The sequence below is a fragment of the Ostrea edulis genome, chromosome 6 (assembly GCF_947568905.1).
Source record: "Ostrea edulis chromosome 6, xbOstEdul1.1, whole genome shotgun sequence".
Lineage (NCBI taxonomy): Eukaryota > Metazoa > Mollusca > Bivalvia > Ostreida > Ostreidae > Ostrea > Ostrea edulis.
This window is the reverse complement of record NC_079169.1, coordinates 86,787,869-86,800,712: the sequence shown is the minus strand read 5'-3', so window position 1 is coordinate 86,800,712 and position 12,844 is coordinate 86,787,869. Positions and strand designations below refer to the sequence as shown.

At 34.7% G+C, this 12,844-nt stretch overlaps 1 protein-coding gene across 1 annotated transcript; it reads right to left on the bottom strand.

Moving 5' to 3' along the window:
• Window positions 1-2,424: 2,424 nt before the first annotated feature.
• On the bottom strand, window positions 2,425-11,891 carry LOC125645568 (uncharacterized). The gene is made up of 10 exons (XM_056142494.1): window positions 11,117-11,891; window positions 9,323-9,533; window positions 8,348-8,430; window positions 7,551-8,090; window positions 5,852-7,089; window positions 5,264-5,470; window positions 4,020-4,103; window positions 3,741-3,842; window positions 2,916-3,057; window positions 2,425-2,551 (listed from the first exon to the last, which is right to left on the bottom strand). The coding sequence occupies exons 1-10, from the start codon at window positions 11,211-11,213 to the stop codon at window positions 2,466-2,468; spliced, it is 2,790 nt and encodes a 929-aa protein (XP_055998469.1). The 5' UTR covers window positions 11,214-11,891; the 3' UTR covers window positions 2,425-2,465.
• Between the last annotated feature and the right edge of the window lie 953 nt (window positions 11,892-12,844).

Genomic DNA, 12,844 nt, shown 5'->3' with positions numbered 1-12,844 from the left:
AGATGTTAGAATCCCAATCTTAAAGATGTTAGAATCCTAATCGGTATGATGTTGTCAATTCTTTTAGAAAAATATATATTTTTTTAATTTATACATTGAACGACAATTATAAAATAAAAACAACAAAAAGAATCGGGAGTCATAATGCTTTTTATTAGAATCCCAAAAATTACTTTCTTAGACAACACTCTGATTCCACGCACAAGTACTCTGGAGTTAAAATAAAAAATATGCTAGAGTTTCTCATTGACAATATCTCCGTAGTTTTTGGTGATCAGGTCTTCTAATAGTCAGTTGGAATTTCCATGGGCACGAAATGTGCTCCTTTGTTGGCTAACTTGTTTTTGTATTCATATGAAGCAGAATTCATTCAAAATCATTGACGTGAGAAGAAAAAATCTCTTGTTGTGGCCTTCAATTCGACATTTAGATATATCGACGACGTTATATCTATTAACAAAAATAACTTTCATTCATATGTCGATTCGATATATCCCTGTGAGCTCGAAATAAAAGACACCACAGAATCATCCACTTCTGCTTCATACTGAGATATTTTATTGAAAATAAATATCAACGCAAACTAACAAATCAACTTTATGACAAACGGAATGAGTTCAGCTTTTCCATTGTCAACTTCCCATATTTATGTAGTAATATTCCATTATCACTTACATATGGTGTTTATATCTCTCAACTGATTTGATACGCAAGAGCTTGTTCTGTGTATGGTACAAGGATTTCAAAAGTATCGTTTTAAAGTCAGCATTTCGCAAATTCTATGGTCGCTATAACGATCTAGTTTGCCAATACAACCTATCATTGGGTTAAATGCTGTCTGACGTGTTTCATAGCGATTGTTAGACCGTTCTTGGCACACTGATTTTAACTACGGATAACTCCATTTACCGTATTAAGATATAGAGCTCATATGAACCTGTGACCAGTTGACAGGGGATGCTTACTCCCCCTAGGCACCTGATCCCACCTCTGGTATGTTTAGGGGTCCGTGTTTGCCCAACTATCTATTTTGTATTGCTTATAGGTGTTATGAGATTGATCACCGTTCGTTATCTTCACCTTTCATGGTGTGTAAAACTTAATCTTTTTGAACTTGAAATATACTTTTGATTTTATTCGCTTAAAACAGTTCTGGCGGTATGAACAGAATGTAATATCTAATCTTAATAAATGTACACTATTGACTTCTGACAAAAATATAAGCCATTGTCTTCTGACAATCTAGATGAAAGACGAAGATAACGAAGAGTGATCAATCTCATAACTCATATAAGCAATATAACAAAATAAAGAGTTGGGCAATCACGGACCCCTGGATATACCTGAGGTGAGATCAGGTGCCCAGGAGGAGTAAACATCCCCTGTCCACAGGTCACACCCACCATGAGCCCTATATGAATAATTTTTATACTAGAAGACTGAATATAAAATAATTTTTAGTACCTGAATATGCAAAAAATCATCATAGAGAATATAGGTGTTTAAAAATCCAACCAGGTTATAAAATTAGCATACGCCTTACTTCAAAGTTTAAGAAGAAATTTAAAAGTGGGGATTACATGTACAGTGCAAGGGTTTTAATCATCGAATTGTTGAAGCAACAATTAATCCCAATGGTCTAAGTGAAAAATGATGTCAGTCAAATTAATGAATTACATGTACTACATCTACCTATGAATAAAAGTTTTACTATTTTTATCAGAAAACCGAACTACGTGTATAAGGGTATAACTATTGGCAATTATAGTGAATCAGAAATGCAAAATTATGCAGATGTATGGCTTTTTAATTGGAATATCTCACTCACAAAATATATTGTAATTTCTAAACCCTCTCAAAATTTGAAATGGCAATCCTCAACTGGAAAGTGTTCAATAAAAAGGTGAAAATAACGAATAATGATCAATCTCATAACTCCTATCAGAAATACAAAATAGAGTTGAGTATTTACATACCCCTAGATATACCAGAAGTGAGATCAGGTGCCTAAGACATATAACAGATATAATATATTTGAGCAAATAAGATAAGTATTGATTCATACATATGTAGAAAAGCTGGCACTCCAACTTCCTTAATTAGAAATGTTATATGATTGTGATATCAAAATATAACGAAAAAGAAATTTAACTATTTTAAACAATTGAACGAATAATTCAAGATATAGGGTTCAAGGCAGGAGTGACCGGTCGACAGGGGATGCTTACTCCTCCTAGGTACCTGATCCCACCTCTGGTATATCCAGGGGTCTGTGTTTGCCTGTTATCAATTTTGTATTGTTTATAGGAGTTTTTATATTGATCTTTGATCGTTATCGTCACTTGTTCATTATAGATATCTTACAAAGACGTCCTTCAAAATACCGCTTTTTATAAAAGACAGTTCCTCGTTAACATGAGCAAGTAATAAGAAAACGTGTTTTATTCCAAACCAAAGTACATATATTATAATAGAATTGGGACGATATTGGCGCAATCAATTCTTCCGGGTCCCCTGTTAGGTTCGTGTATTACAAATGATCTGTTGGCCACTGAAAAAAGAAAAAAATAACATGTAAATAAAACATGCAGGGGTGTATTTATTCAAACCATTGTTTTCTTTATGTTTATACATGTATGTAAATCTCATTCATCACAATTCTTACTTCTGTCATTAATTTACAATAAAATCAGTAATATTTCCAATGAGAATGTTTTTAATGACTTAATTTATCGATCAAGGTAAAAAGGTATGTATTGGGAATTCCTCAGATCTATTAATAGTGTGCATACGAAATATGTTATACCTTTCGATAATCAATACATATTATCAAACCTCCAAATCGACCAATCAGCGGCAATTAACATCAGTGAAGAATCTTTATTACTTTTGATAGTTAAAACAAATTATCTAACCTCCAAATCGACCAATCAGCGGCAAATTAACATCAGTGAAAAATCTTGGACCTCCACCTATTTCATATACAGCGTGCTTTCCGCTTGTGTCTCCCAGTTCACAACGATAGGGATTTGTAAACGAACACTCGTCATACCCGAGCTAAACAAGAAGATAAGAGATGGTGATGCTTAGTTTGTATGTAGTTTTACGTTCATTCGACAAAAGTTCACTCGTGTAGATACGGAACCTGCTGTGAGTGAAACACAGCATATTTTAACTTATGCATGGAGCTCTTAGGCCGTAGCAATGAGGGTTTTTCATCGTGCCAACGTCCACCGTGATAAGGGACCTTCGTGTTCAAAATAAGTCCGAAAGACCCCTTTTCATTTCTAATATTGGGCGATTAGGTTGTCACGGAGTCGGGATCGATATACGAGTCGAAGCCGGAACCTCCCAGATGAGGCCCTGTTCATTACTAGGTCACCGCCACCAGCTTATTACTGTATTAGTGGTTATTTACGCGTGAGGGAAATTTATAGTAATTATGCGGGCACATATTAAGCGCCAAAATTTCCCCTATGCGTATAATGATAAATATTTGATATAACAATATTTCCTTTAGCATAGCTATGAATTAGTAATTCTAAATTTCACAGTTTCGATAATAAACAGAGTATTCAACTTGTGGTGGAATTCCTAGTTTATAAGGCAATAAAGCATTTTTGATAATGAACATATTTTTCAATTTGTGGAACCTATAGTTTATAAAGCAATGAAACAATTTCAATAATCAGCCGAGCATTCAACTTGAGGTAAAAGTCCTAATTTAGGAGTCATCTTACCACGGTATTAACAACATAAGGATTGTAGTGTGCACCGGCATCCTGGCAGGTGCCTCCCTCTACAATGCTATGCACGTGCACGTGCCAGTTAAGGCCCATTACCTAAAGAGAGAAAATAACGACTCTGGGAAGGTAAGTACAGACATACATGTATCAATCAACAAAAGTCTTTTCAGTAGCGATGTAGCAAATAAAGTACAGTTGTTGATGCCTATTTGAAAAAAAAGTCATCAAAGTAAAATCAACATATTAAATGAGGATAAAAGAGAAGAATCTTACCCTTAATTTTTCGTTGTTTCTAAATTTTAAGTCTATCAGTATTTCAGTGTCGCTTGTCGTGTTATCAGTATAAACATACTGTTTCTGCAAAAGAATGGATTGTATTTTTAAGTAAGCTATTCAAAGCATATTTTCTTTGTCCTCACTCAATATAAAGTGTACTGATATACAATGTAATTTTGAAATTTGGTATACGTACATGTACAATGTACGTATGCTCTATTACAAACTTTAGTATCAATACACATTTATATAGCGCTTTACATGTAAAAGAAATTAAAAATACATAAAACGGACATGGAATAATACTAAACGGAGGTTAACAGAGTTACTGAGGGTAGGCAAATCTAAGGCATACTAAAAGTTTATGCGAATGTTTTTTTTTTTATAGATATCAACCTGTAAAAACAACTGTTTACATTATGACAGAATTCCAAATTAAATGCAAGTTTATATATATATGTTTTATTTAAAAGCTCATTTGTTTTAAAAAAAAAAAGCTAATGAAATCCGCGGTGGAGGCACTTCCATAAGGTTGATGAGTACATTTCAACCCGTCTTTCTCCATACAGTTTAGTACGATCACGTGAATTTAAAAGGGATAACGAGTCCATAGATCGAAGTGTTCGCTGAAGATGGTAGACGTGAACTAGTTTCTGGATGTATGCTTGAGCTAATCCATGTAGAACCTTGAGAGTATACAACAGGATTTTATATTTCGTTCGACATGTCACAGGTAACCAGTGAAGCAACAACAGAATTGGTGTAATATGCTCATGTTTCCGTGATCATGTCACTAGCCTGACAGCAGTGGGCTTTTTTAACTTTCTGTAACTTCTACAAGGATGGTGAATTAACACCACAAAGAAGTACATTTCCATAATCAAGACGGGATGTAATCAGTGATCTAACAAGTGTCCTGCACGCACCCTCTGATATAAGGGATATAATTCTACCGATATTACGAAGTTGGTACTACCATGATGTAGTCAATACATTTATTTGACACTCCATGCTAAGTGTGCTGTCGAAAAACATCCCACAAGTTTTGCCACACGAAGGACTAGTAATGATAGATCCAGCGAAAGCGAGTTGCGAGTTGATATCCCGAGAATTCACTTGTCTTACTTTTTGGGTTAAAGATAATAAGTTGTCTTTTCCTGATCGTGAATATAGTTTGAGTTTCTTTAAGAAAAAAATGTAATGGTTGAAGGATGTAAATTTACAAAATGTTTATTTCTTACCAGTAAAATAAAACCATTCAAAAGGCCTCTGGTAAACCTAGCAATCATTTGTACAGCCCTTCCTCCAGACATCTCAGTGTTTTCCTCGATGTTTCCACACACCCATCTCGATCCATCACTCCGATGAATGACCAAAGATCTTCCACTGATACTCAATGGACCAGAAACTGGCAAAAAATTATCAGGTCCTGAGGCTAGAATTGTATCCTGTAAATGGGATGTGTTTGATTACATGATATATTGTGAAATCATTATACATGTATTTCGCGGGGGCTCAAATTTCGTGGATTCCATGGGTACCCGTATCACACGAATTTCAAACAACATCGAAATACACATTTTATACAATTCTTCAATGTTAAGAAATCATATCCACGAAAGTACCTCCCAACGAAACAGTAAAATATCTACAATCGAAGAAAATTGGCCCCTACGGATTTCAATGAATCTGCAGTACGGTGATTAATGCGTATTTCAATGTACAAACAATAAAGAACATCCAAAATGAATAGTGTCCAACAGTCATACTGTACATATTTGTGGGAAATAAAAAGAATATCCAAATAACTTGCTACAAAATGAACTTACCCTGCCCTCCAGAATAGATCCATATTTGCCACTTAGATCACCTATTTCATACAAATCGTGGGTTCCCGTTCCTGTGGGTGGGCTGTTGGTTTGGTTTATGAAAAATGGGTTTAAATGCCCACTAACAATGTTATTTTCACAAGGATTTGGAGAAACTGGATTGGCTGGTTCGGTGTGTATGTGATACCCTGCAGCTTGACCTTGTAACCCCGACAAACGTAAAGAGGTCCACGTGATCGCATCTTCATACTGTGGAACATTTCCGACGAATTCGAAAAGCCCCGTTACAGAAGATGGTTCCGAGCTGTACCACTTTTCGACCAACAAAGCCCGAGCTGGAACTTCGAAAATGTTTGCACATGCCAAACGCCCCTTGCCTTTGTTTTCGTCGTGTATTACGACAGATTTTCCTACAATGCTGAGCGGGCCTCCCAAAGGCAAGTTCGTGTCTGTAAAGTAATTCCGATACCAAACAGTATTGTTGCTTCTAACATTAATTGTTTGCTTTTTGCCGGATAGATCTCCAAGTTCACATCTGAAGGGGTTGGAAAATGTACACTTAGCTGCATAATTTCCTTTAACGTCCACACGAAAAGGGTTAAAATGCCCCCCTGCCGCCGAACAGTTACAAGGTCTATCATTAAATAAATCACAAACAGGATCTTCATGCACATGCCAGTTATGATTAAATGTTGGTTTTTGTATTCCGTTGGCATAACTTACTTCCACAAACACGTGCGTATCAGAATAATAGTCATTCCGAGTCTGCGCAAACACAATTCGGCCGATGACAGGTCCCATGAATTTGACCACGGCTTTGGTAACTCTACCTACCGGTTGAATGGTTGCACAGACCCATCGCTCATTCTCGTAAGATCGGTGGATAGTAAAGGAACGTCCTATAATACTATACTCTCCAAATAAAGGTAAATTGTCGTCTCTAAATTGCCCACTGAAACTGTCCTGCTCAGTCAGGAGTCCATACTTACCACTTAAGTCACCTACTTCGTATTGGTCAGCAGTTCCGGTTCGAGGCGGAGGGGACTTCGGTTTTTCTCTTAGAAAGTCAAAATGGCCACTGATACTATTGTCATCACATACATTGTCCGATGCGGTAAGCTTTTGGGGTACCGGCCATTTGTGAATGTGGTAACCACCAGCCAGACCCCGCAGATTGTTCAGTAATATTCTTACAACCGTTATATCATACGGGGATCTTTGATAAAACTTAACTGTTCCTGGAAATGAAAATATAAAAAATGTATCTATTTAGACCAAGCAAACAAGTGAATGTTTAAAAATACAATAAACATTCATCTTCAAATTGGTAATTCAGATTGTTGAAATATATTCCAGGCAGTTTGTATGCTTAGTTTCCAATACGGTTGATTGATTAGGGTTTTACGCCGTTTTTGGCAATATTTCAGCCATTTTATGCTGTTGTTCAACTGTTGATTAATTTTGTATTTATATAATATAATACTATATCCCGTTTTATATCAAATGGTGCTTCCTGCTTCGATTGGGTGTCATGTATAAATGTACATTTTCATGTACTGTATATAGGTAAGAACATATTTGCAAATTGAAATATGATAAAAGCATAGATGTAAAGAACTTGACCCACGAACCGTAAAAATTCAATAATTTCATGTGATTGATGTACATGTAATTTACGCACGTTGACATTGTTCTTTACCTTTAACGCCGTCATTAAATACAGATGCAGTCGCTTGTTTTGGCTCAATTTCTCTTATAAATGCACATGAGATGATTTCGCCTGTTCCCTTGGCTAACACCAAAATATTTCCAATAACTGTCCTCAGCCCTGACAGTGGAAACCCGGTATCAATGAAAGTGTAAGTTGCCTCGTTCTTGTTGGCGCCAATTCGCATACGACCGAATCTGCGAGACATCGCATACAGCTGTGGGAGAGAGGGCGGGAACGGCAGAGGCAGACGACATTCTGCGTCCAGGGTCGTCTTGTATTGATCTCGATCTGGATTTGGAACTAGGAACCAGTAAAGAGTTTCTGCAGTTGGGTTTTCTTCTTGTGTTTTGAAGAGGTTGACTCTAATAGACGTGTCTGCAACACTGTCATTTTCTGGTTGTCTAAATGTCACGAGTCCTCCAATTCTGGAGAGGAATTTCGCTTCAGCTGTATTATGTAATCCACGTGATTCAAGAGTACCGCATACTCTCTCTCCGGTTTCGGTGTTAGTCAGCAAAATTGATCTACCTAATTAAAACATTTTATAAAAAGTTATACATAACGTCTTAAAAAGAAAAACCATTATACTTTAACGTCAAAAGAAGAATTCGGTCAAAAAAATTAAATTAAAAGCTTCCTTGCAATAGGCCTTAAGGCATGTTTACCTATCAATAAAACGATCATAGTTTTAAAATATCAGACATTAAAGAATGTATTACAACCTGATTTAAGTTTTGCTTAATGTAAATCTTTCAGAGTTGTTTGTAAAATGTTGTTAAACTCACCATTAAGTGAGCGTGCATCAGAGGTCAAGACAAAATATCGATGTTCTTGGCCAGGGACAAGTAGCCACGTCTCAATGATGTATCTGGAGAGATGCGAAAGGTTTTCGACGCAATGAATAGTTAAAAATAGAACGATAAAAGCTGTCATTTTGTCACAATTTAATGAAAATTGCCCCCATCATCTTCTACATTTCAGTAATAACACCAGTATTTAACAATTGTATATACTCCTTGCCCTCAAAGCAGGCACATGAATATGTAATATTTTTAATTAGATAATTATTGTCTTACAAGCCTAAAATTCTTCCTTATAGATTTGTTTACGATAAAGTTATCTAACCTCGGTTATCTAGTGTAATGTAGTTTTATTTATTTATTTTTTTTTTTTAGGTTTTTCTTCTGTTTGCACATAACGAGTGTTTATAATAATCATTTTAAATATATATTCCCATGCTCCATGCCATTGAGAGATTTTTTTTTTAAAGAATGGTTGACATCACTTTCACAGCTTATAAATAAAATTTATTAATAAAATTAGAATTGGACATAAAGTTTATTTCGACTTATTTCATACTGTATATCATCTTCATGTCTAGGCCTTGCATTGAACCTACTATTTTCCATTGATAGTTGAATGTTCATAGACATTAATCATATATTTACATTAGCATTGTAGCATGTCTATACCAAAATTACATCACAAAAACGTTTCCGAAGAAATTGGTGAAAATCCATAAAGTTTACAATTCTTATATACAGCACTTACTATGTTCCCTCTTTATGTTAAATGTCATGAAAACATTTCATTCTTGGTTAAAAATCATTGAAACTTTTTTTTTTCTTGTAGAGGGTTTCTCCCGTGACCTTGTTCAATCCCACTCAGTACTGAATAGAATATTGTTGAAATAAATGCATGTAGTCTAGAAAGCGGATTCTTTTTTTATCTCTTGGAGAACACGAAGACATTACACGCACCTTCGTCCTAGGTCCCTGTCCTGACACCTCTCCATTACGTCAGTAAGCACCCTATTTTCCCGGATCTCCACAATGTGTACCTCCCGTATGTTAGGAAAAGTAAGAACAGCCAAGGAAGTGTTCACCCTAAAATTGGGTTCTATGTGGACCACGCCGGTTATCCCGCGGTATCCTATAATGCTCTGCAGCGCCCTCTCCTGGCCACTAATATCTATCAAACAGGAGTTCATAATTATAGGGCATGTCAAAATTAACATCTCTTAATTACATGAGTTTTTAGAGAAGAGAAATCAAAACTAAAATGTTTTTACTTCCTTAAATGAGCCTCAGACAAGAAAAAAAATATTGTAATTTGTTGAAGTATGCAAAAACTGTTTTTCATCGATTAAATTTAGCGCTTTACTTTCTTACAGCGAAATTAGATATATTCCATCAGTGCAGATGTTAGTTCTGTTCTGTAATAGTCTATACATATTTAGAAAGTGTTCTGCACATTTCCTGAATGCATATGATAATGCTTTGCTTTATGAGTGGGAGGTTTTTATGTGTATAAAAACAGGTACATATATCACTATTGGGGTCAATATACTTAGAGGGGCTTCACGGTCGAAAATTAAGCAATCGAAGACAATAAAAGTCACAGGTAATTTAATTAAGAGAGTGTTATTAATCTTCCAGGCCCTACATTATGTCCGGAATTGAGAGGTATGTACATGCATATAAATACACAGTCGTAATTATAAATATAAATACACACATTGCAATAATCTGGAAAGGTTACATACAAGGAGAGACGATCAAAAATAATTATTTACTTTTATGTATCTATTTGTTTTTTTCTTATAATATATGTGGACATTAAATGTTCTATTATCGTGTTTGTAGTATAAGCGATTTATAGTAGTCTTTGATCATGTTTGCATATACCTAGCTTTGTTCATTGACCGCGGAGCAAAATAATCGATTTCTTATGAATTACAGTAATATCAACTTTAAAATAGTGGGAATTCAAAAAGAGACTTTAAGGAGAGTTTGAATAAAAATGCTATGGGAGTGTTTCGATCTTTTACCAACCTTTGAAAATTGACGGATTGTTTCGTAAATTAGGAAACACCACCTACTGAAGTATGAGCTCTCTCTCTCTCTCTCTCTCTCTCTCTCTCTACTGCGCTAATTATCCATGGTATAAGTATGTAAGTCAGAGAGAGAGAGAGAGAGAGAGATTCGTGATATATTTCGATTTATATCGAGTTTAAAAGGGTTTCAATACAATATATCATATAAAACAAGACATAGTGTTTCTATCAGACTGAAATAAGATAACCAGTACTTTCCGTTCCCCTCTGGAGATCTGGGCAGTCATTTTATATTCCTACATGTACAAATCAATACAATTATATCCATTCTGATTACATTTCTGTTCTGCACCCTTTTGTTAATCCATTAACGATAATTCATACACATATCGTAAACTAATCGAGCAGGGGATTTCACAGAAATGTGGATGTTTAGCAGATCCTGTTTTAGTTTCCCTGCTTAAACACAAATACAACATCAAGTAAAAGCGCAAGCAATAGATGAATAGTAAATATATAAAACAAAAAGAAATGAATATATACCCCAACCCCCAATTTCTACATTCATGGTTTTTATAATTTTTTAGTATTGAAAATATTTTGATGAGTTTCATGCAAAATGCTTCCATCTTTATCATATTAACAACAACAACTCGCCCATTGTGTACTTGTAGAGACCAACAACAAAATTGTGATATAAAATGAACTAAAGACTTACCTTGAAAGTTGCACATAAGTATAAAGCCCAAGAAAAGGCTTTTAAATCTGCTCCCTTGTTTGTCGAAATGTCTCTGTGTATCCATGTTTACCATCATTCACCACTTTTAATTGTACAGTAAACCGAACATATGCTTTTGAGTGGAAACATGGAAACTCCAATCTCCATTGATTTTACATCAGCCAAACGGGGTCATTCAACACATGTAAACGATTAGTCTTCCAAAAAAAAAGAGGGGAAAAAAACGTAATCGTTGATGAATGATTAAGAGGTGTTCAAGCATGCATTTCCACGATAACACCGACCATGTTCATTTAGACACAAATACTGGAACTGTAAACTTAAGAAAATAAAAATATCTCGCAGTTAGATACCTGCAAGAGTCGTCTTTATGTTCTTTTCGGTTACATAAACTAACTGCGTTTATTGAACCATGACGGCAATGGTAAACTAAACTAACACTAGTACGAATGCTGTTAAAATTCTCAAACAAAAGCAAAAAAAAAATAAATAAATAAATAAAAAGCAATAAAAAAAATAAAAAAAAAATAAAAATCTAACGTCTTTAAATTTACAGTAGAAAAATATCAAGTTATTGACTTATTCAAAAACAACAGTACCGCAGTTTTTAACAAATATGAATTTTTCAAACTTGTTATTAAAGCAATATGGGCAACAGAAGAAAGACAATAGCTTGCTTCTCTTTCCGTTGACACTGATATGTACTTTTTCATGAAACTGCACACAAAGCTGAGGCTTTATATATTATGGCAAATTGTTAAGGATGACCCGTTCAAAAGATTGTTGATTAACTTTTTAGTAGAAGTGTCCTAAATGAAAATTGTTTGTAAATTGTGTCCATTATATAATAGGAATACGTATAATCTTAATATGCATCTTATGCTAAGCTGTTTAACCTTTTGGAAGACAGAGAAACTATGCTTGAAAATATTCTACAAATACTCAGTGTAGAAGAGTATGCTTTGTTTGAATATCAAGATCACGAATGGCAATTTTTATCTTTAATCGGTTGTGTTCAAGGTACAAGCTTTGAAAATATTTCTTATGCAAAATGGAAGCAAATCATGCTAACTGTCGCAAATACACTGTATAAAAATAGAGGGTTTTTTTGTCATAGACTGCCGTAATCTGTAGATTGTAATCGTTAGTTTCAATATGTACATAATATAAAAATGTTTTTTCCTGTTCTGTTCAAATAAGTTTATAATTTGATTATGATATACTCTCCATTGATTTGGAGGAAATAAAGAATATCTTATCTTATCTTTTATATATATATATATATATATATATATATATATATATATATATATATATATATATGCAAGGTGAAGATAACGAACAGTGATCAATCTCATAACTCCTACAAGCAATACAAAATAGATAGTTGGGCAAACACGGACCCCTGGACACACCAGAGGTGGTATCAGGTGCCTAGGAGGAGTAAGCATCCCCTGTTGACCGATCACACCCGCCGTGAGCCCCATATCCTGATCAGGTAAACGGAGTTATCCGCAGTCAAAATCAGTGTGCCAAGAACGGCTTAACAATCGGTATGAAACACCTCAGACAGCATTTGACCCAATATAATATATATATATATATATATAATTTAAGAAAATATTGTAATGATATTGATATCAAATGCATGTTCCTTTTCCCTAACAATATGTCAAATTCCAATATCAAAACTTTCTTTTCATATTC

What these genes read in the sequence shown, in the direction of transcription:
- LOC125645568 (XM_056142494.1), bottom strand. Translation starts at nt 11,213, where the DNA reads ATGATGGTAAACATGGATACACAGAGACATTTCGACAAACAAGGGAGC. An exon ending in GACAGGGACCTAGGACGAAG is followed by an intron (nt 8,431 to 9,322) that starts GTGCGTGTAATG and finishes GCATCTCTCCAG; the next exon opens with ATACATCATTGAGACGTGGC. An exon ending in TGATGCACGCTCACTTAATG is followed by an intron (nt 8,091 to 8,347) that starts GTGAGTTTAACA and finishes TGTTTTAATTAG; the next exon opens with GTAGATCAATTTTGCTGACT.